The following is a 23,294-nucleotide window of genomic DNA, read 5'->3' as shown; positions in this document are numbered from 1 at the left end:
TATTTCTAATAATTCTTTATCGCACTCTTTCATTTTATTACTAGCCCATCTTCCCATTCTATCTTTAATATGCATTTTAAGGAGTCCCATAATATGACTTTACTAACCTGAGCACTATCACTCAATGATAAAAAATTCTCAAATTCTTCCTTAAGGTAACTCTTAAATTATTTTAATGTTATCACATATACTGGGATTCTATAAATATAATGTCCTTATATCCATTGATATATTATTACTTGGTGCATTGTGGTCAGATAAAAGACTAGGAATAGTTTTAAAATAATTAACTTTATTATCTCCCTGGGCCTCCGCTGAAAACAGGCTCTGTGGAACCTAGTCGGACTTTCCCGGTCAACAAATGATAAATAAATAAAAATAAAAATAAATAAAAAAAAGTAACTCTATAAAGGCATAAATCCTATTAATTCTAGTTTGCATTCCATGTGCACAAGAATAATGAATGAAGAAGAATGACTTATCTTATGCTTTTACTAGTAAATACATTAAATTTACTAATCCATCTTAGTGCTTTAGCTGATGCCAGTATTTTAGCTTTTTTCTGCTCACTTGTATCTTCTACACTTGATATGCAGTTAAAATCCCCTGCTAAAATTAGACTACCCTTCCAATGACTTTGTAGTAAGTTAAGGGATTTGTAGCCACTCTTGTACCTATTCCAGGATTCCAGTAAAAATTAGCTAGTGTATAGCATTTGCCATTATATTTAATTATTAATCATTAATGAATTGCATGACCTAAAGCATTACAGTAGATTTTCTCCAAAGTATGGCAGTTTCTCTCCTCTTTTTGTTAAAAGAAACAGATGATAACATTTTGTAACCTAAGTTATTTAAATATTGAATATATTTATCTATCAAGTGAGTCTCTTGCAAGAATATAATGTCTCCTCTATTTAATTTTAGATATATCATTAATGATTTCCTTTTATTGCCATTATTTAATACATTTATATTACTAGATAATTAAAACTATTCATGCTATGTATTTAAAATGGTTTATTTTAAAAGATAATATGACACATTTATCTACCATATTAATTTAATTATATATAAGGCACTAATGCACTCCTCCAACACTATCCTAACATTCCACATTTTTTTAAATTCTTCCTTTCTATCAACTAAACTACTGAAATTCATAAATACTAAAAACAAAGAGATGTCTATAACTATAACTGTATATTGCTAATAAAACACAGCCTACCATGGTTTCCAAAGTTCCTAATTTGCCTATTGAATAGACAAATTACTATACTATTTCTCTACAGACCAGTACCTAAAAATTTATAAAAAAACTAGCCAAAAGCTACCCTGACTTACAAATAATTAATATAATATTATATAAGTCAAAAAATAATAGGAGTATATTAATTTAGTTATACATTTTGCCATTTAAATCTATTTCCCCAATACTGCATAAAAGTTAAATCATCTTCTTCTGTTAATCACAAAGATTAAATAATCCAACAGCATACTATATATCTACTTATCTAATAGTAATATTAATAATCTGTTAAATATTCCTAAATTGTTCGCTCATTAAAAAATATTATAACTAAATCACTAAATAAATAAGTAAAACAGAGTGGGAACTGAAGAGATAAGACATCTGTAAACTTACAGGTGACAGGTAATCTTATCATACTAAACTATAATACAAAAGGGAAATCAGTGCACATATATATTTACTATTCTAAAAGATACACACATATTTTATACATCTAACAAAAACTCTGAATTAATTTTTAAACTACAAGTGTCTATATCTTAAAATAATTTAATACTCTTAACATGACAACTATCAAAATATTTAAAAATACTTTAGCTTATTAAATTACATAATAAAAACATGTACATTACTGAGGTCAAAGAGAATGTCTTGCTATTTCTCTAGAGTAAAAAAAATATTTGCAGTCTATATTGTATTCAAAAGTTACAATGTGCTTAATTCAAATCCCATTCGCCCTTCACGAGTTCAAACATATTGAAAAATTGACTTTACTTTCCATCAAAATAGATGTACTGATTCAGCAATAAAACACTCAAATTTCAGCTTTGACTTATGAAAGGAGTTATTTTAGGTAGTCTTAAGGAATCTAATAACATACAATAAATAAAAGTTTCAAAGTTCATATGACCAAGCATCAAATTTCAGCTTTCAGATTATTTTCAAATATTTTTGAAACAATACTAACTTTAATTATAACAGCCCAAACATAAAGCCTAAATAGACCCACCAACTCACTGTTGACCTGCCACTTAAACATTAGAAGCATCAACAATAAGGTCCACAACCTCCATGCCCTCCTGACAACCTACTCCCCCGACATACTTTGACCGAAACATGGTTAAAACCAGCTATGCCAGAAAATGAAATTCTACCTCCGGGGTATAATATATTCAGGCTGGATCGTACTATCAGGAAAGGGGGAGGGATTGCTGTTCTCTATAAAACTACCCTAAATGTTACTCTACACAACATTCAATCACCTATATTTAACAAAGCAGAAATTATGATTTCCAAACTACAAATAAATAAAAACAAATGTATAAACATAGTATGTGTCTATATTCCCCCAGGTAATAACTCAGGGACCCCAGAAGACATCCTCTATTGGCTATCCAATGCCTACCCCCAAGAGACCATTGTTCTATGGGAACTCAATATAGATTGGAATACCTGCACTGCACAGACCCCAACCACCCACATAAACCTACATGGTTTTACACAAACTATAACCTCCCCTACTAGGATCAGCAAGCCTAACATTAAAAAAGTATCCTAGACTGGATACTAATTAATAGCCCCCACCACATGTACAAATCATGTACTCTCCCTGAAGATCTAAGTGATCATTTCTTAATGTATACTATTAGGCATAAAGTTGAATGTCCACATCTACCCACCTATAAAACAATAAGAAATAAAAACGTCAACCTTAATAAACTCTTAGATGGACTTAAATTATGCAATTGGTCAATTCTAAAACAACTGCCACTAGACGAGGCAGTAACACACTTTAATAACACATTCCTGGCCATCCTTGACAACCATGCACCTGCACGCTCTATTAGAATTAAAACAAAAATTGCCCCCTGGCTCACTAAAGCAACCAAACTAAAGAACATCCAAAGAAATAGTGCCTGGAACACCTGATGCTCCTCTAAAGCCCTACAAGATCAACTCAAATTTCAACAATATAGGAATGATACAAAAAAATCCATATTACTAGACAAAAAAAAACAATTTCTGCCATCTACAGCAGAAACACCACAACAAGCCACAGAAGATCTGGGCAGGTATTAACAAACTCCTCCACCCAGGGCAATCCACAACTCCAACCCCCTCAACCCAAAAATCGCCAGAGTCCATTGCCAACACCTTCAACAGTTTCTTTACAGAAACCATCCAGGCCCTTGCTAGCAAACTTAAACCCACTTGTCCTAATGTTGAAACCCCTAAACCCAGTGACATTCTCTCCTTCAGCTTCCAAAATGTTCTGACTTCACTCATTAGAGCCCTAATTAAAAAACTCAAACCAACCACCCTTTCAGCTGACTTCCTCACTGCAGACTACCTGCAAAAACAGCTGATGTGATAGCATTGTCTGTCTCGATTTTGATAAACAGAACCATAACTGAAGCCTCTATCTGGAAAATTTCACATGTCATACCACTTCACAAAGGAGGCAGCTCCACTGAGCTGTCAAACTATAGACTAAGCTATCCTTTCCCGTCTGGTTAAAATTATGGAAAAGTGTATCCATAAACAACTCTTACACTACCTTATTCAACATAATCTTCTACCCAGCATGGATTTAGACCACAGCACAGTACCACCACAGCCCTCCTCTCCTTTTCTAATGTCATAAATTCCAACCGTAACAACAACAAACTATCTTCTGCCCTGTTTCTTGATCTTTCCAAGGCCTTTGACATGGTTAACCACCATCTACTCTTACTTACCCTAAATAAAATATCCCTAAACAACCATGCTATTCAATGGTTTCAATCTTATCTTAGTGGAAGACAGCAGGCTGTCCTTTGGCAGGACAAACTCTCCACCCTTCTCCCTATTACCCTTGGTATCCCTCAAGGTTCCATATTAGGTCCACTTCTTTTCTCCCTCTTTATCAATGACCTCACTACTGTAATCCCAGACGCAACCTGTATGCAATATGCCAATGACTCCTCCCTGATTTGCTCAGCCTCTGCCCCTACAGATCTCCTTAGTTTAACCCAGAAAACCTTTAATACAGTGGAAAACTGGATCTCTAATCAACAGCTGATATTAAACCCCAATAAAACAAAGCTATTGCTCTTCTCCCCTACTCACAAATCCTCTCGATCTTTGTTTATTATAACATCTAACAATGGGACCATAATCTCACCAGATATATATATATACCAAACTCCTGGGTGTTATAATAGACAACAACAAATATGATATGCACGTAAACCAAACTATTAAAACCATTAATAAAAAGCTTGGCTACCTATGCTAAAACAAACCTATTCTCACCCCTCTAGCTAGGACTGCCATTGCCCATAGCCATCTGCTTTCAGCTCCACTTTATGCCTCGCTAATACTCACTAACTTGAACAAAACTGATCTCAGCAAACTCTCTAGCTGCTACAATCAAATTGCCAGGTTTGCCACAGGAACTCCATACATGACACACCATTGTCAAAACTTAAACTTCTTTGGATGGCTAGAACTCCCCAGACTAATTCAATATAATCAACTTACTGTAGCATTCAAGGTTATTAACCATCCAGAAAAAATGCCCTCCCTTAAGAACAATATCCATCCCTAAAAAACGCTAGGTCACTTCATTCCATTACAAAATGTTTGGTTCAATCTGTCAAAGCTAACAACCTATCTGGAGAATCTTTGTTTGCAAATTCAGTAGGCAAAACCTGGAATTCACTCCCATCTGACCTTACTCTGAACCCCTCTTTTAATCAGTTAAAAAAAAATCTAACCCAGTATTTTAAAACGCACTGGTTATGTCCTTGTTCTAACCCTAACTAAAGCCTAATCTACTTCCATATCCCTGCAATTTTTTATTCACAGCAACTTACCTCTCACACTAACAAGTTTGAAAAGAGAAACTGTAAGATTTCTGCAGATACACTGTATATAGCTGCACCAATAGGTTTAATAAGAGAAACTGTAACATATTTGTATATATTTTTGAATATAAACTGCATTCTTCTTAGGCTTGGAATTTGAGACAGTAACTTGTATGTTAATACAATATGTTTGTGCATATACTGTAACTTGCTTGTCTTTATCTGTTTGTAAGTTTGGAGCTTTTCTCCCCAGGCCTCCACTGAAAATGGACATGTATGCAGTTGGACTATCCCGGTCAACAAATGTAAAATAAAAATAAAATAAAAATAAAACGAATAAATAATTTTGTATGATTTTCTGTGTAAATTATATGAGATCTTGTACACTCTTTCCTATAAGCAATTTATTTAAATATTTTTTTCTGTCTTATTTTCCCACTAATATTACACCTTATGCTATATAGTTTGTATTTCTAAATCTGTCATCAAAGAACTATTTAATCATCAACTCTCTGTTAAAGATTATACTATGTGTATATATTTCTTAACTTACCAATACTGCTCTTTTATTAATCTTGCATACAGATATTTCATTCCTTGTGTTTTTACATTTATGTGTTCTTGATATTGATGCTTTGCTCCTGAGATAAATTTCTTTGCATCTGTGTCTTGAACACTTGAACACATAACCTGGTTATGATCAGGAACTGATCATAATCCTCTATGTTATGCACCTTTCTGATGTCAGGAAGACTGCGCATCACAAGCTTATCTTGTCAGTTTTGAAGTGTATTATCAATAAATAATAAAGCAAGCCATAGTGGTGCAGCGGTAGAATTGTCACCTCACAGCAAGAGGTTCTCCCATTCGATTCTCAGCTGGAGTGCCTTCTGTGTGGAGTCTGCATGTCCTCCCCGCCGGTCGAGTGGCATTCGAAAGACACGCGTGAATGGGTGTGCCTTCGTTGAAGGTTGGGCATTGGGCTGGCACCTCGGCACCATAAAAATCGAATGCCAATCATTAGTGGACCAGAGTTCCACTGTGGTGACCCCTAACCAGGAAAAGCCAAAAGAAAAACAACATTATCAATAAATAATAAAGGAAAGCTATGTTGTCTTATGAGATAATAAACTGCTGAAAAACATCACAAAACAAACCAAAAGAAAGCCCGTGGATTCCTTGTAGTGAGTTAAACTGTTTATTATATTAAGCCCTTTTCGTTTGCAGAGCCTGCAAACTTCTTCAGATAAATAACAAGTGTAATAATCCATACACATTTAAAAGCTTTAGTCCCAATCGCATGATTTATAAGAACCAGTGTGCACACTCCCAGTAAAACCTAGGATGTCAACGTTAAAGTCACATTATAGGTTCATAGGTTCATAGGTAGGTACTAGGCTATTGGCCCTAGGGCCCATACAAGCCTAGCCAAAAAATGTACCCTGGCTTTCGCCACCCAGGAAAATTATTTTCCTGTGCCCCTGTCGAGCAGAGCCACAGAAGTGATCCCATTTCCCATCCAATCATCAAGATTTTTCTTGAAGAGTGCTAATGAGGAGCTCTGTTTGACATAGATAAGTAGTCTGTTCCAGAGTATGGGAAGTCTCTGGGACAGGAATCTATCCCTCCAGCATGTTCTGTTTATTGTGGTGGTAAGGTTTAGGCCCCTAGAGCATGTAGCTCTGAGGGATTGGGATTTCTTTAAGTGGAGCATGTCCAACAGCTCTGGGTTTGACATAGCTTTGTATGTTAGGCAGAGATTGCCCCTGAGTAGGCGATATGCGATGGAGTAAAGCTGTAGTTTTTTGAGACGGTCTCCATAGGGCAGCTGTTTGAGGCCAGCAATCCTCTTTTTGAGGTATTTCTGTGGTCTTTCCAGTTGTAGATGTCTTGTGAGGTACATACCAAAAGGGGCATTGTACTCTATAATGGGTCTAATGAGTGATGAGTAGAGGGGAACAATGACCTCTTTTTTTCTGGATGAGAATCCTTTTGTGATGAGATGAGCCACGTAGAAGGATTTCCTGACAATTGTGGCGATGTAATTATCAAAGGAGAGACTACTGTCCACCTGTGTCCCAAGGTCTCTTATCACATTTTTGGCATTAAGTAGACTACCAGCTATGTGGTAGTTCATGGGTACAGAGTTTTTACCAAAGGGGGTGGCAATACACTTTTTGGCATTGAGCTTCAGGTCATGGCTTTGCCACCAGGTATCTGTCTCAGTGAGGCCCTTTGTAGTGTGTCCACATCGTTAGGAGTTTTGATTATAGCTCCTAGTTTGCAGTCATCTGCAAACTTTGTTAGCCAAAGACCTTCTGTGTTGGCCTGAACTTCAGAGAAGTAGATACCAAACAGGAGAGGACCCAGGACTGAACCCTGTGGTACTCCACTTGTCACTGGTCTGATGTTGGATTTGGAATCCACTACTTTCACAGTGTGGGTTCTGTCCATGAGCCAGTTGGCAACCCATCTTGTGACATAGGGATTTATACCTTGTTTAGTGAGCTTATCTATAATTCCAGAGTAGGGGATGGTGTCAAAAGCCTTGGCGAGATCTAGATAAGCTGTGTGAACCATTTTACCCTCCTCTATGGCTTTGGTGACTGCTTCAAAGAAGTCAATCAGGTTTAGGACACATGATCTGCCTTTTACAAATCCAAACTGGGTAGGGTCCAGAGTTTGGAGATTACCAATGTTTTTGTTTATGAGTTCCACGATGATACGTTCCATGGCCTTGCAGACCAGGCTCGTCAGGCTAATGGGGTGGTAGTTCCCGGGGTCCGTTGTGGCTCCCTCTTTGTGGAGTGGGATAACCATCATGGTGCACCATTCAGTGGGTACAAAGCCTGAGGTGAGGCTATGATTGAACATGGTACTTAGGTAGGGTTCCAGTTCATTCTGTAGTTTGTGTAGAACGCAGCCTGGGATATTGTCAGGTCCCATGGATGCTGTGTTCTTGGCTTTGGAGAGTGTGTTTTTTACCTGTGCAACCGTGATTATAGGAACTTTGCATTCTTCCGGTATAGAGATGGGCCCTCTAGGGGGTGAGAGGGGGATAAAGTTAGCACTGAACCTATCTGCTAGGATGTTGGCAATATCAGTTGGTTCTGTATATTTAGTGCCATTGTACTGTAACTCAGAGCAGATCTGAGTGTTCCCATTTAGTTTCTTGACATAGCTATAGAATGCTTTGTGGTTGTCTTTAGAGTCAGTTTCAATTTTGTTTTCGTAACTAGCTTTGGAGGATTTTCTGAGGGATCTCAGCTTCTTACAGAGGTTGACCAGGGAGTTTCTCCAGTCATGGAATTTTACTCTTTTTTCCAACAGTTTCTTTCTTCTGTTGTAGAGTTTGTTTATGGCAGTGGACCACGAGATTGGCTTCCTTTTTTTTGGAGGATAACATCTTGGTTCTATTAGGGATAGCATGATCCATGCACTCGTGTAAGTGCTTATTAAGTGCATTTGTGTAGGATTCGGCAGTCATACCTCTATTGTCTGTCTGCATGGGTGTCATGAGGTTTGCCACTTCTGTCTTAAGAAGTGTGAAGTTGGCTTTGGAGTAGTTTTTTACGATGGTTTCCCTAATTGGGGGTGGGGGTGGGATGTGGATGTCTAGGCTGATTAGCTTGTGGTCAGATCTGACCAATGAGAAATTGACCTCTGGTGTGGAACACCGGTTTCCCATGTTGGTAATGACCAGGTCTAGGATATTGCTGCCCCTGGTAGGGGTGTGAATAAGTTGATCCAAGGCGTTAGAATTTATGAATTCTAGAAAACGTTGAGCAAAAGAGTTGGTACATGAGTAGTTTTCCCAGTTAATGGTGGGGTAGTTGAAATCGCCCATTATTAGGGTGTTGGGTTGTACCCTAATACTTTCCAGTGTATCAAGAAATGAGGAGTGTGAATCCTGGGGCATGGTTGGGGGTCTGTAGCAAGCTACAATTTGGATTGCGGTCTTGCCCAGAGTTAGTTGCACTTGGATAATCTCGGATGCATTTTGCTGTGCAACTAGCCTGGAGGTGTGGATATCCTTAATGAATATGGACACGCCTCCGCCTTTAGTGCTTCTTTCTGGGTTAGGTGGCCGAAAGGTGTGGTATGAATTGTTGCCTGGTAATGCAGGGGTGCTCTCTGGAACTTTGAACCAGGTCTCTGTCACTGCACAGATGTCAATGTTCTCCATTTTAAGGAGTGCCTTGATTGAGTGCATTTTGAGGTTTAGACTTCTAGCATTGAGTAGCATTACCCTCAGATTTTGCTTGCTTGTACCTGTTACGGTGGTGAATTTGTCATTTGAACCTTGCCTAAAAAAGGCACTATAGGGGTGGCAAGAGCCTTAGCCAGTATCCGGAATCCTAAGGGCAACAGGTGCAGGCCATCTCTGGCAAAGCATCGTGGACTGTCGATCATATCGTCCCAGGCAGACAAATACTGGATCCCCTTAGAATGACACCAGAAGCTTAGCCTATTGTTGAAGTCAATCATTTTGTCCTTGTACTGTGGTATCATTCTGGGTGATGGCAGGATGCTACTCAGGGTTAGGGTCATACCTGCCTGGGATACAAGATCGGAGAGCTCCTCCATGTCTCTTTTCATGTAGTCCAGGGAGGTATGTCTCAGGTCATTCACATCAACATGGACAATGACAGTGTCATATTTGTACTTATTGTGGAGTGACCTGAGTGCATGTATTATGTGGTGGATCCTGGCACCTAACAGGCAGCTGACAGTAACTTTCCCCTTGTTTAGTCTAGTGAGTGGAACATCAGTGTGCCTGACTATAGAGTCACCTAGCATGCTAAATGTTATTAAAAATCTCACTTTATACAAATGAACTGAATAAATAAAAAAATAAATACAATTAAAGATAGAAATACTAGGATGTTATTGACTATAAAAACCTATAGTGACTAGTCAAGGTAAATATTAAATAAAGTTGAACATTCACCTCTATCTTTCCAGGCCCTTAAGTTTCAGTAAGCATGTAATACTGCATGCTTCATTTAAACCTAGAAAAATTAAAAGCATTTAATGTAAGTTGCCAGTACAACTCCAATTTCTCTAACAATTATGTAACTGGACCACTGCAAATGAAAAAGTGCTTAATATAATAAACAGTTTAACTTGCTGCAAGGAATCCACGGGCTTTCTTTATGAGATAATAACTCTTGAGATGCAATATTCCAGATCACATACTTCTTATCATTATAGGTGACAATATACTGGAGGTGTTCTAGAGTATCATTTATGATGCCAGTGATAGTGGTATTCTAGAACTTATGTAAAAATCTTTGGAAACACAAAATCTGTACTGCTCATTAAATACACCAGCAAACAGTCTCAGGTTTTTCTTTTCATCAGAGAAGACTTTGTTGGGTGCACATCTGGATGATTTAACTAGCAGAATAACCATTAATAACATTTTGTTTTTTAAAAGATCTGCGTAGAGAAGAAAATGAGTGCTATGGATTGTGACATCTTCAATGAACTGAGACTGAATGGTAAACTCTGTGATGTGATTATCAAAGTTGATGGACAAGAGTTCAAAGCTCATAAGAACATCATGTGTAGCTGCAGCTCTTACTTTAGGTCAGTGTTCACAAAAGTACAATTAAGAAATTAAAATATTAGAAAGGTAAGAAGTTGAATAAAAATATAAACTACCAAATTTAATCCTTAACAGTGCCCTCATTATGCAGTAGCTCCATTAACAGAAAGTATGCAAAATTGGCAGACTTTACCTCTAAGTATTATAGTTCGATTCTAAAATATCTTTCTGAATAAGCAGTTGAATGCACATTTTATAGATTTATAGCACATTTCCTTTTTTTGTCTCTAGCTGCTAAATGTATATATGGCTGCTGTGTAATTTATTTTTCATTTTGCCCCACAAAACTAATCTGACAGTTTTCTAAATAAAATTCCCTCTGTAAATTGAGAAGAAATTTAAAATACCTATAGTGATAAAAACAATTTGTACAGCTGTACAAATTACATTTTTATTCACCTATTAATGCTTAAACCACTGAACTATATGGCAAATACATTATAATGGAACAGTACCTCAACACCATCCCACCATCAGTCTGCTAGATATAAATAGGATTTTTAATGTGCTCATATTTATTATTAATGATGTATCACAGGAACAGCAAAGCTTGGAGATAGTATGGAATTACATAAGAAGCTTACTTGTCATCTGAGCAAACTAAAATAACATAAAGGTAAGAGTTACAAATTCTGACCTGTAAGTCATATTAGGCATAACAGACACAATTAGAACTCTAAGTCTAGAAAAGGAGAGTGTAATTCCTAATATGTTTCATTAATATAAAGACTAAGGTTTCATGTAGCAATTTGAAATAATTATTACTTTTTCTAACTTTCTGCAAGCTGGGAGTAAATATAGATTCATTATGAACATTTTTTTAGAAAAAGGCTTCATAAATGTATTAGTTTATTTCAGCTGAGGTGGATTTGTTCTTCTTTTCCTCTTTATTCTCCTGTAGCTTACCTACACCTAGTTGAGTGCAGAGTGGTTTATTGCACTCCCCAGTGTTGAACTTTCCAATGACTTTTTTCCATAGGAAATCATTGTTAGAGCAGTTTATAAGAGCACGTCAGCAGTGGTTCCCTTTATTATTAGAATTTCACTTTTGATCTGTGTTTGTGCAACCATGAAGTTGGTATGCACAAGTCTGAGGGTATAGGAGTTTACCCCTTCTACCAAATCACTTGCTTTAAACATTTTTGTCAAGTTATGTTCCAGATGAGTAGAACTCAAGTTGAGATCTTGTTCAGTTGAATGTCAAAATGAGAGGAACTGATCACCAGTTTGTTCAGGTGAAACTGGAAAGTTACCAGTTGAAGATGAAAATAACCGTATTTCTTGTTATTCTCAGGGCTTTGTTTGCTGGTGCTTGGAGCAATGCAGAGAAGAGGATATACAACATTCCTGGGGTTTCTCCAGAAATGATGAATGTGATCATTGAATATGCTTACACTAGAACAGTATCTGTCACAGCTGACAATGTGGTTCAGCTGCTGGCTACCGCAGTTCATTTCAGCGTGACAGGCATTGTGAAGGCCTGCTGTAACTTTCTCGAGTCTCAGCTCTGCTCAGAGAACTGTATTGGAATTTGGAAACTTGTAGACTGTTACTACTGCCCTGAACTGAAATATAAGGTCCAGCTGTTCATTCTTCACCACTTTGAGGAAATGGTAAAACTTTCTGAAGAGTTTTTATTGCTTCCAGCTTCTAAATTTGGAGACATAATTGAGAAAGATGAGTTAAATGTTAAACAAGAGAATGTGGTCTTTGAAGCCATTATAAAGTGGGTTGCCTGTGACCCACATGAACGGAGGAAGTTTATTCCACTTTTGCTTTCAAAGGTAAATCTTTATATTTAAATATTTATTTGACTGCTCCAGTAAACTGGTTCATTTTGACTGCTAATGCTAACTCATATCAGTCTCTAGGTGTTAAATATGAACCCATTTTATTTAATGATAAATCTTTATTCATGCAAATAAAATGCAGAGATTTACAAGTGCTTGTTCTTGTATTCTACACTATGCAGAAGAAAGAAAATGTTGTAGGTGTAACTATAATAATAACTCTTTAGAAAATATTTATATTTACTCTTGGTTAATGGAATGATTAGTTAATGACGGATTACAAGAATTAACTGTTAAAGAGTTGTTTTACTAGGAACTGAAAGAGTTCCCATCCAATAGCTATCACTACAGGGTGTCATGGGGGTAATGTGTGTGAGTTCGGGTCTACTTCATAACACTGAAATTTCATAACGTTGAATTTCATCACGTGGAGACCAAAACATCTAAATCCCAAAACACTGAAAACCCAAAACATTGAAATCTCAGAACACTGAAAGTGTGCTTCATAACATTGAAAACTACAATACATATATAAATAACATCCTCTTCACATATAGCAACACCTAACTAACAAAGACAATTTTTACTATGTTTCTGCAGGGGGGCAAGCCCACCTGCTGAGTTTTTAGTGTTTTGGGTTTTTAGACATAACTGAGAAAGATGAGTTAAATGTTAAACAAGAGAATGTGGTCTTTGAAGCCATTATAAAGTGGGTTGCCTGTGACCCACATGAATGAAGGAAGTTTATTCCACTTTTGCTTTCAAAGGTAAATCTTTATATCTAAATATTTATTTGACTGCTCCAGTAAACTGGTTCATTTTGACTGCTAATGCTAACTCATATCAGTTTCTAGGTGTTAAATATGAACCCATTTTATTTAGTGATAAATCTTTATTCATGCAAATAAAATGCAGAGATTTACAAGTGCTTGTTCTTGTATTCTACACTATGCAGAAGAAAGAAAATATTGTAGGTATAACTATAGTAATAACTCTTTAGAAAATATTTATATTTACTCTTGGTTAATGGAATGATTAGTTAATGACTGATTACAAGAATTAACTGTTAAAGAGTTGTTTTACTAGGAACTGAAAGAGTTCCCATCCAATAGCTATCACTACAGGGTGTCATGGGGGTAATGTGTGTGAGTTCGGGTCTACTTCATAACATTGAAATTTCATAACGTTGAATTTCATCACGTGGAGACCAAAACATCTAAATCCCAAAACACTGAAAACCCAAAACATTGAAATCTCAGAACACTGAAAGTGTGCTTCATAACATTGAAAACTACAATACATATATAAATAACATCCTCTTCACCTATAGCAACACCTAACTAACAAATACACTTTTTACTATGTTTCTGCAGGGGGGCAAACCCACCTGCACCCCCCCCCCATAAATTAAATATACTAACGCCAAGATTGCACTACAGTTCAAAAAAGTTAATTTCATAACCTCACTGTATGGACACTGAGGTTAGGAAATTAACTTTTTTCCACTGTAGTGCGATCTTGGAGTTGGTATATTTAATTTATGGGGGTGTGTGGGGGATGCAGGGGGGGCTTGCAGAAACGTAGTAGAAAGTGTGTTTGTTAGTTAGGTATTGTTGTAGGTGGAGGGGATCTTATTTACTTGTGCAATGTAGTTTTCAATGTTATGAAGCACACTTTCAATGTTCTGAGTTTTCAATGTTTTGGGTTTTCAGTGTTTTGAATTTTCGATGTTATGGTCTCAGTATTATGAAATTCAATGTTCTGAAATTTCAATGTTATGAAGTAGACCCGTGAGTTCATCAGCGGGAGTACTGTATGTGTTTACCAGCTGCTTTTATTAAGTAGAATTGTCCTGATTCCATCAGCTGCTAGGTCCTTATTGGGCTAGATTTGAAGGCGTATAACGTTTAGTACTTTTACTTGTATCATGAAGGCTAGGAAAAGTTGGAGTAAAACAAAACTCTAAAAAATAAAAAGACTTCATGAAGGTATGGAGGAAACACAAGTCTCCCACAACTGTGGCAACTGCATCTGCATCCACTTGATTGGGTATGGGGACAGAAATGCACCTGAATGATGTTTTATTATATGACTTTCTACTACTAGTAGTCCCACATAGGAAAAGACAAATAAACATTTAAATACCACCACTGAGGCAGATACTATGTATGCTACAACACTGAAAATGCTTCAGATTTATACATTGTATGTGGTGATGGAATTCAACGCAGCTTCATGTACTGTATTCATAATACCAGTTCAGGTTACTCTGTGCCAGAGAAGCGTACACCTGTAAGTGCAAAAAGCTTTTACCAAGAGTTATCAATACTTATTTGTATTATTATTATTTTAGGTACGACTGGCACTACTCGATGCTGCATATTTCATGAGCAATGTCAAAAATAATGACTATGTGAAAGGCAATGATGAGTGTGAATCTATTATCATAAATGCCGAACAAGTCATGTATGATCTCAGCATAAGAGGATCTTATTATCAAGATTTCAGTAACCCACTAACAAGGCCTCGACTACCATATACAATCATCTTTGCTTTTGGTGGATCAAGTGAAAGTAGGGCAGTAAGTTTCATCGAATCCTATGATGCTCGTGCCAACAGGTGGATGGATGTCAGCTGTGAAGGAGAACACCCTTGCGCATACCATGGTGCAGTGTACTTAAAGGGATGTATGTATATCATTGGCGGATATGATGGGCTGGAATACTTCAGCACTGTCAGATGTTTTGACCCTGTCAAAAAGGCATGGCATCAAGTTGCCCCTATGCATTCAAGGCGCTGTTATGTTAGTGTCACTGTACAGAATAACTTAATTTATGCCATAGGAGGATTTGATGGTAGTACTCGCCTCAGTACCGCAGAGAGATACGATCCAGAAACCAACCAGTGGACTTTGATTTCCTCCATGCATGAACAGAGAAGTGATGCAGGTGCCACAACACTACATGGAAAGGTAAAAAAAATCTGTAGAATGATAGCCATGTCTATCTTTTCTCACATTTAGGAAAAGAACAAGTACCATATCACAGATACCTTCATATACAGAATACATAGCTAAGTCAAAATAATTGCCCCCACTAAAAATTTTGATTTAATTCATATTGGTTTAGCACACTGCTTATGGCTTTGTTTATTTAATTTACTGTCTAGGAAAGACATACATGCTGTGCATAAATCCTTTCTGTAGGAGAAGTAGACGATATTGCAATGAAAAGTATCCGAGCAAAGAACAATGCAGAATACCAGAGAGTCAGCTTAAAAACATTGGTATCCATTGTACAACAGCCTTTAGTTTTTGTTAGGGTAAATGCCAGTAGAAGCTACTCATTTTCAGCTGTAATTCAAAATTGCTTATTTAGCTAGCTGATGTGTTACTTCACACAGCATCTAAGTGGAAACTGTTAGACTCAAACCTATGTCTCTGAAACGGGCCATGTCAATCACCAGAAAATCTTCAGTTCATATGTTTAGCACTTTTAGAAGTATATTATTGATTTGTAAAGCAGATGTTTGCTCATTCTGAATTTAGAAAACTGAATTTGTTTTTACTTACTGTTGTGTATGTTCTGTTTCTTTCAAAAATTTGAATTGTATAATTTTCAATGTAGTTTATTTATTTATTTATATTTTATTATTCTTGTGTTTATCTTAGGTTTTAACTGTTTTTGTTTCATATTGTAAATAATTTAAATAATAAGCACTCAAATTTGTTACTGAACATGAATAACTGTATTAGTAGCAATGGAAACAATATCTTTTTTTATACTTCACTTGAAACCTCTGACCAAGAACATTTTATTTACATTAACCATAATAGCAGCAACCATAGTAAGGATCTAATAATAATATTTTCTACATAATTTACATTCAAATGTCTCACAATAGCAATTACATTCATCTCTATCCTTATGTTCTCAGTGTTAAAGTCAAGTAATTATTTTCCTATATTTACTCCTTTAAAAGTAGGCCTTCATAAAATGTGAACCTTGATTAATCTCGTCCAGCCAGCCAAAGTGCCTGGAGGGGGCCCTTAACTTTCTTTTCACCTCAGTCTCTTTTCATCCAGCACCTCCTACAGGTTCAGTTACTGATGCCTCAGCATCCATTTATTTATGAAATTCTGCCAAGTTTTCACCCTAACTGATCTGTCCTTATCCTCCACTAATTCTGAAAATAATAGTTTCATCTCTATAGTGGTAGCTTTTTCCCTTTACTGCTGATGTTTTATTATTATTATCTTTTCCTGGACAGGAATCTTCTATAGCAGACATTAATTATGTTGTGGCAAATTAGTGTCTCTTACAACCTCTCAAAAATAGTTCTGTGGAATAAGTTGCACTTCCATACCTAAGATTGTTCCTGTCATGTGATGAAAATGCAATACATAAATGGGTAGCCTTGAGCAGGTTCAAAATGCATACGACCAGTTCTCCTTTATCACAGCAACATACCTCAAACAATCATGTTTCACAGCTGGGAGTATCTGATAAAGGCTCCCTTGAATATACAAATACTGGTACAAGTATTTCTAGGTAACAATCCAAATGTCTAACAATTTTGTCACACACTTTTGTGCTAAACAAGTGTGCTTCTATTCCTTTCTCGCACCCTGAAAGTCTAACTTCTGTGTCTAACTGTAGCTCAGTCCCAACATCAACCTTACTTTAACATGAAAAAACACATTGTAAGCCTGCTATATCAATCTATTTCTTGGCACTGACTCGTCCCTTGCCTTTTTAATCCCCTCAATAATTGCTGGTTTCTTCACACTCTTCCTCAGGCAAATAATTCTATTTATATATTTTAATAATTCAGATGTCCCTATTTTATCATTTATCATTTAACTGAAACTTTGCACTTCTGCCAAGTACATTATTCCCTTTTCTTGCCTTAAGTGATCCATCTTATTCCTGTTCATTTTATCTTCCAGTGATACAACTACACTATCTGTCATCTTATTATTTTGCCCAAACTCTATAGGCATTGAAGAACAATATGTGTGTATGTACCTGTAAGAAGCTATCCAAGAGCTTGCACAAGTGTATAAATACTGAGCACGTGCGAGCCTAACTGCAGTTTTGTAGTAAGCTGTTGAGATACAAGCATGTATGTATGTAAGGTCTGTCTGTTAACTAGTTTGTTCGTATTTAATGATGCTGCTTTCCATCCTGATGTGTTTCTATGTATTATAGCATCTAAACGAAAACCCCAGCCTTCTTTTCATATGTGTTAGAGATGAAAAAGCAATGTGGTGTCAGATGTTAGAGATGAAAAAGCAATGTGGTGTCAGAAGTAGCATATCTAAAGGGTATGGAGTCAGAACTGGGATATCCCAAGGGCATGAAATTAGAAGTGGCATGGCTAAGATGAGTTAAGGTACTTGCTTAGTGCTGGTGGAATATACAGGAGTGGATCATTCCTAAAATGTGCAAACTTCGCAAAACAGGTCAGAAATGAATTTCAAATATTAAAACTTGCTCAGCACTATTTATTTTCACATAATATGAAACGAGGCATACAGAAAATTCTAAATGGTATTCACATAAAACAATATGTATGATATTGATAAAAATGTTCTAATTACTATGGAAAATGTTTGAAGTAAAGTACGATTTGCATAAAACGAATAAAATAAAGGGAAACTACTGCATTTTCACAAGCATGTATTTCTCGTATTAAGCAAAGATATCTGAGTTATTAGAGGTATATAGTATATAAAGTGTTTGCATTTTGTGCCATGTTACAGTAAAGCTATTTTATAGAGTACAGCTATTACAGGGTATATTTCACAGAATGTAGCCATTACAGAGTATATTTCGCAAAGTACAGTATTTCAAAGAATTTATTGTGCATTTGAATGTTCTTACAAGCTCACAGAACTGTTTCTTCATACATAATTACAAGGACCATATTTTCAGTGTATTTGTGTATACTTTGTAGGCATGGAAGATGGATTTCGAAAACCCAGTGCACTTGTGTTTGACAGTAATATTGCTGAGAACTGGAGAGTGTTTGAGCAAGAATATGACATTTTCATACAGGCTGCATTTTCTGATAAAGATGACCGTAGAAAGGCATTTGTTCTACTTAATTTAGCTGGGTCAGAAGCTATAGAAAGGGAACACCCATTTGTGTATGCACCTGTTAGCTATACAGGAGAGGGTGAAAACCATCATATTGTTGTACCAGCTGAGTCAAGGGAGGACACAGTGCTTAAAATGTAAATTTAGAAAAATGTGTAACCCCCAAACAAATGTTACAATGGAAAGGCACTTATTTTACACAAGGGATCAAAAGCCTGGTGAAACTTTTGCAGCATATATAACTGACTTGAGAAATAAAGCTAAAACATGCAGATTTGGTGATTTAAGGGTTGATAAAAGACAGACTTATGTGTGGCATAAAAAATTATGCTGTAAGAAAGATTTTGCTTCGTGACAGTGATTTAACTTAGAATAAGGCCATTGAGATGTGTCAGATATATGAGCTCACAGAAAAGCACACAAATAGGCTTACAAATGAGAATAGCTCTAGAAGACACAGTGATAAAGCTCATGTTGATAGTATGGAGCACGTGGTTAAGAGAAACAGGCCCAAGCACATGGCAGCAACTGCAACCCCTGCAGCAGTCACTGGTAAACCCCAGAACTTTTCATCAAATTCCAGAATTCACACAGTCTCAATGAAGCATAAGAGTGAGTCAGGAAACTCAAAGCATGGGCCCCAACCCAGTTTCATTGCCAACTGTCATAATTATGATGAAAGATATGAATCTAAAAGGGAGAAATGTTTTGCCTTTGGTCAACAATGCCACAAATGCAATAAATGGAATAATTTCAAAAGAGTTTGTAAATCAAAAGGGCCACATTATTTTATTAAAAGGGAACATTTTAAGAAATGAGTTGATCAATTTGGAAGCTATGGAGTAGTACTGCAGGCCACTCTTTATGTTGATGGTGTGTCTGTGCTTCATGAAATGGTCAGTGCAGTAGATTTAAGGGCAAAGAATGAAGTATTTTGTACTGTTTAGATAAATGGCAAACCCGTAGTGCTGAAAGTCGATACAGGCTCCAAGTGCAATGTTATTTCAGCAGAAACATTTGCTAGAGTGTGTCATGGTGAGAAGCTTGATTTGGCAAGGTGTGCAAAGCTTGTTGGATTTGGCAAGGTGTGCAAAGCTTGTTGTTTATGGAGGTGAAGAAATTCAAACCAAAGGCTCAGTAGCGCTTTCATGTTACTCTGCTGGAAGAAGCTACAACTTATTATTTTATGTGGTCAAAAGGCATGTCCAGTCATTATTAGAGCTCAGAAACAATTTGAAAATATGGCTGCTTTCATTTAAAAAGGAAGTCCATCATGTTAGCTCAAAAGACCATTACGCTAATTTTGCTCAGTACATTTTTTTTCTACCTATGCTGATCTTTTCAAAGACAAACTAGGCAAACTTTCAGTTGTGTACTCCATGATGTTAGATCCCAGAGGTCAGTCCAGTGATCAGGCCAGCATGTAAAGTTCCAATAGCCATGCAGAATAGAGTCAAAACCAAGTTAGATAAAATGGTGCAACAAGGTGTGATTTGTTTAGTTTCAACTCCAACTGAATGGGTATTTTCAATGGTGGTAGCTCATAAGAAAAGCTCAGATGACATCAGAATATATACTGCCCCAACAAATTTGAACAAAGCACTAAAAAGACCTCATCATCCAATGCACATAGTCGAAGAAGCCACAGCTTTGATGCCAAATGCCACAATTTTTTCTGTCTTAGATGCAAAGAGCTCATTTTGGCAAATTCAGCTTGACAGAAAATCCTCATTGCTCACTACTTTCACTACTCTTTTTGGCAGGTACAGATTTCTGAAAATGCCATTTGGGATAAATTCTGAAGTCTTTCAATGTGCAATGGAGCAAATTTTTTCTGTGTATCCTTGTGTTATTATAGTAGATGACATACTAGTAGGAGGTCATGATGAAGCCGAACATGACAGAAAACTAAGAAAAGTTCTAGAAAGGGCACATCAAGTGAATCTTAAGCTCAATCCACACAAATGCAAATTCAGGCTTTGAGAGGTTACTTATGAGTGCAGGTCTATGACCAGACCCGTCAAAGCAAACAGCCATTCTCGAAATGCCAGCTCCAGACAATGCTTAAGCCCTGCAACATTTTCTTGGTATGATCAACTACCTAGGCAAGTTTATTCCAGACTTGAGCCAACTATCAGCACCACTCAGAGAGCTGACATGTAAAGATTATTCTGGTCTGGTTAGAGCAACACCAAAGAGCATTTGATATCCTGAAACACAGAGTTGCTAGTCCACCAACTCTCAAATACTATGATGTTCGCAAACCAGTTACACTGTCTTGTGATGCTTCTAAATTTGGTCTTGGTACAATCATTCTACAAGAAGATCAACCTGTTGTCTACACATTGAGAACTCTTTTCCAAAGTGAGATGCAGTATGCCCAGATTGAGAAAGAGCTTTTGGCAATTGTATTTGAATGTTCAAAGTTCCATGATTATGTTTATAGTAGACCTATCCAGATTGAAACAGACCACTGACCTTTAGTCACTATCATGAGAAAGCATATGCATTCAGCTCCTGCCAGACTGTAACGTATGATGCTGAGATTGCAAAAATACAGTTTCAATGTTGTCTACAAGAAAAGCAAACTTCTTTATCTTGCTGATACATTATCCAGATCACCCAGAAATACCACAGAACACCACAAGAATGAGAGTCTTGATTTTGAAGTAATGGAAGTGAGGACATTTTTCTTCCACACATCTTGATGAGTTGAGAGGTAACACAGCCACAGTTTTACAAAGGCTCAACCACTTTATCAATCAAGGATGGCCATCAAAGCAATCTAGTTTACCTCAAGAAGTGCAACCTTATTTTCCACACAGAGATGAGATTTTGTCTGACAAAGATATCATAATGAAAGGTCCGAAAGTAATTGTTCCAAAGTCCTTGCAACAAGAGTGCATTACTATCTTGCACTGTGGTCACCAAGGAAACGAATCTACCAGAAGAAGGGTACGAGGAGTAGTATTTTGGCCTTCTATGTCTCAAGACATTAAGAGAGCACTTTTGTTTTGTTCAGTGTGTAATTGTACAAAGCCACATCAACAGAAGGAAACACTACAGCTTAACCAGGTTCTGGAACTACCTTGGTCAACAGTAGCCACCAACATCTTCCAGTGCAATGGTCAACATTATTTAGTGTTAGTAGACTATTATTCCAATTGGTTCAAGATTGACCTGCTTCTTAATCTAGCATGCAGTACTGTCATTACTAAGATAAAGCATAATTTTGCTGTTCATGGTAGTCGGCACAAAGTTATTTCTGACAATGGTATGCAGTTTACAAGCCAACAGTTCAAAGGATTTGCTGAAGAATGGGACTTTACTCATGTCACAAGTAGTCTGGAGGGGTCTATATCATATATTCAAATTTCCAAAATGTCGAACACTATGTGTTCGAACTTTTGAATATTGAAAACATCGAACGCTCAGAATAGTGAATTTATTCCCAGGGAAAAAAATCGCTGTTCCGAGAAACATACACCCAACACGAGCACACCAAAATAAATAAACCACACGCACATACATTTAACAAAACCCAACCCCACACTAAACCACACATACATTACTAACTATCCACTTACCTTAACCCGCACCCTAACTCTAAGGTCCGTAACTACCCTACAAATCTATACACAAACAAACTAATTAATACATACACATACAGTTAACAAAACACAATCCTACACTACACCATACATACATTACTAACTACCCACTTACCTTAACCCGCACCCTAACCCTAAGGTTCGTAACTTTTGCACCACAGTGGAGGAAATAGCGAATCCACGGAATGGCCTACCAAAATCTTGCCATAGGTAAGATTTAGATGTTCCGGGGCTTCGCTATTTTCACCATTCGATATTTTGGGTTCAATGTTTTCACATTCGGCATTGTACCTCTTCGGAATTTTGATATAGACCTGTCTGGAGTACCCACAGTCCAATGGTTTAGCAGAACATGCAGTTCAAAGTGCATAGCAGTTACCAGAGAAGTCAGAATGAGATAATAGTGATGTTTTCCTGAATCTCTTGAATCTCAGAAATATTCCTCATGATAAACATATTGCTTCATGTGCTCAGAGACTTCTGTCGAGGCAAACTAGAACCACATTACTAATCAGTAGTCAATTGCTGGTTCCATGTGTCAAGAACAACAGATCAGTGAAAGTCAATCTGTTGAAGAAGCATTTAACCCAGGAGTCCAACTACAATAAGACCAGTAAACCACTCAATCCATTATGAGATGGAGAAGTGTTGAGGTTGCAAATATCCAAAGGTTATGACTGGAATGGTGTCATGAAGAATATTGGTCCAGATCTGAGATCATACATTGTGGAATCAGAAGGAGCAATGTTTAGGTGGAATCGGAAACATTTGAGACCAGTTTCTGAGCTTATACCGCAGTACATAGCCTGTGAGAAAGACTCTTTATCTCAGAGTGAGTTGTCCAGTGTTCCAATTCCAAGGAAATTCCAGAGGACATAAACATTCCTGTGATGAATCCAGAAGTTCCTAATATGAGTTGTGCACCAGAGACTGTCCCTATTGCTAAATTTGGTCCCAACTGTTATATTACGAGATATGGTCAAATCTCAAAACCCTATAGCAGATATGAAGCAACTTGGGCATGAACATTGTGTTTTGTTTCTAATGTATATAGTAATGCATGTCTAACTCTGATATTGTTT

At 36.9% G+C, this 23,294-nt stretch overlaps 1 protein-coding gene across 1 annotated transcript in view; it reads left to right on the top strand.

Moving 5' to 3' along the window:
* Positions 1-10,551: 10,551 nt before the first annotated feature.
* Positions 10,552-23,294, top strand: part of LOC122788356 (kelch-like protein 10) — a 62,446-nt gene continuing 49,703 nt past the window's right edge. The window contains exons 1-3 of the mRNA XM_044055432.1: positions 10,552-10,691; positions 12,005-12,494; positions 14,854-15,471. Of these exons, the coding sequence (XP_043911367.1) occupies positions 10,558-10,691; positions 12,005-12,494; positions 14,854-15,471 (1,242 nt within the window). The 5' untranslated portion in view covers positions 10,552-10,557. The remainder of the gene's footprint in view (positions 10,692-12,004; positions 12,495-14,853; positions 15,472-23,294) is intronic.

The sequence above is a fragment of the Protopterus annectens genome, chromosome 13.part0 (assembly GCF_019279795.1).
Source record: "Protopterus annectens isolate FY-2018-M chromosome 13.part0, PAN1.0, whole genome shotgun sequence".
In the NCBI taxonomy this organism is placed as follows: domain Eukaryota; kingdom Metazoa; phylum Chordata; order Ceratodontiformes; family Protopteridae; genus Protopterus; species Protopterus annectens.
This window is presented reverse-complemented; position numbering and strand designations above follow the sequence as displayed.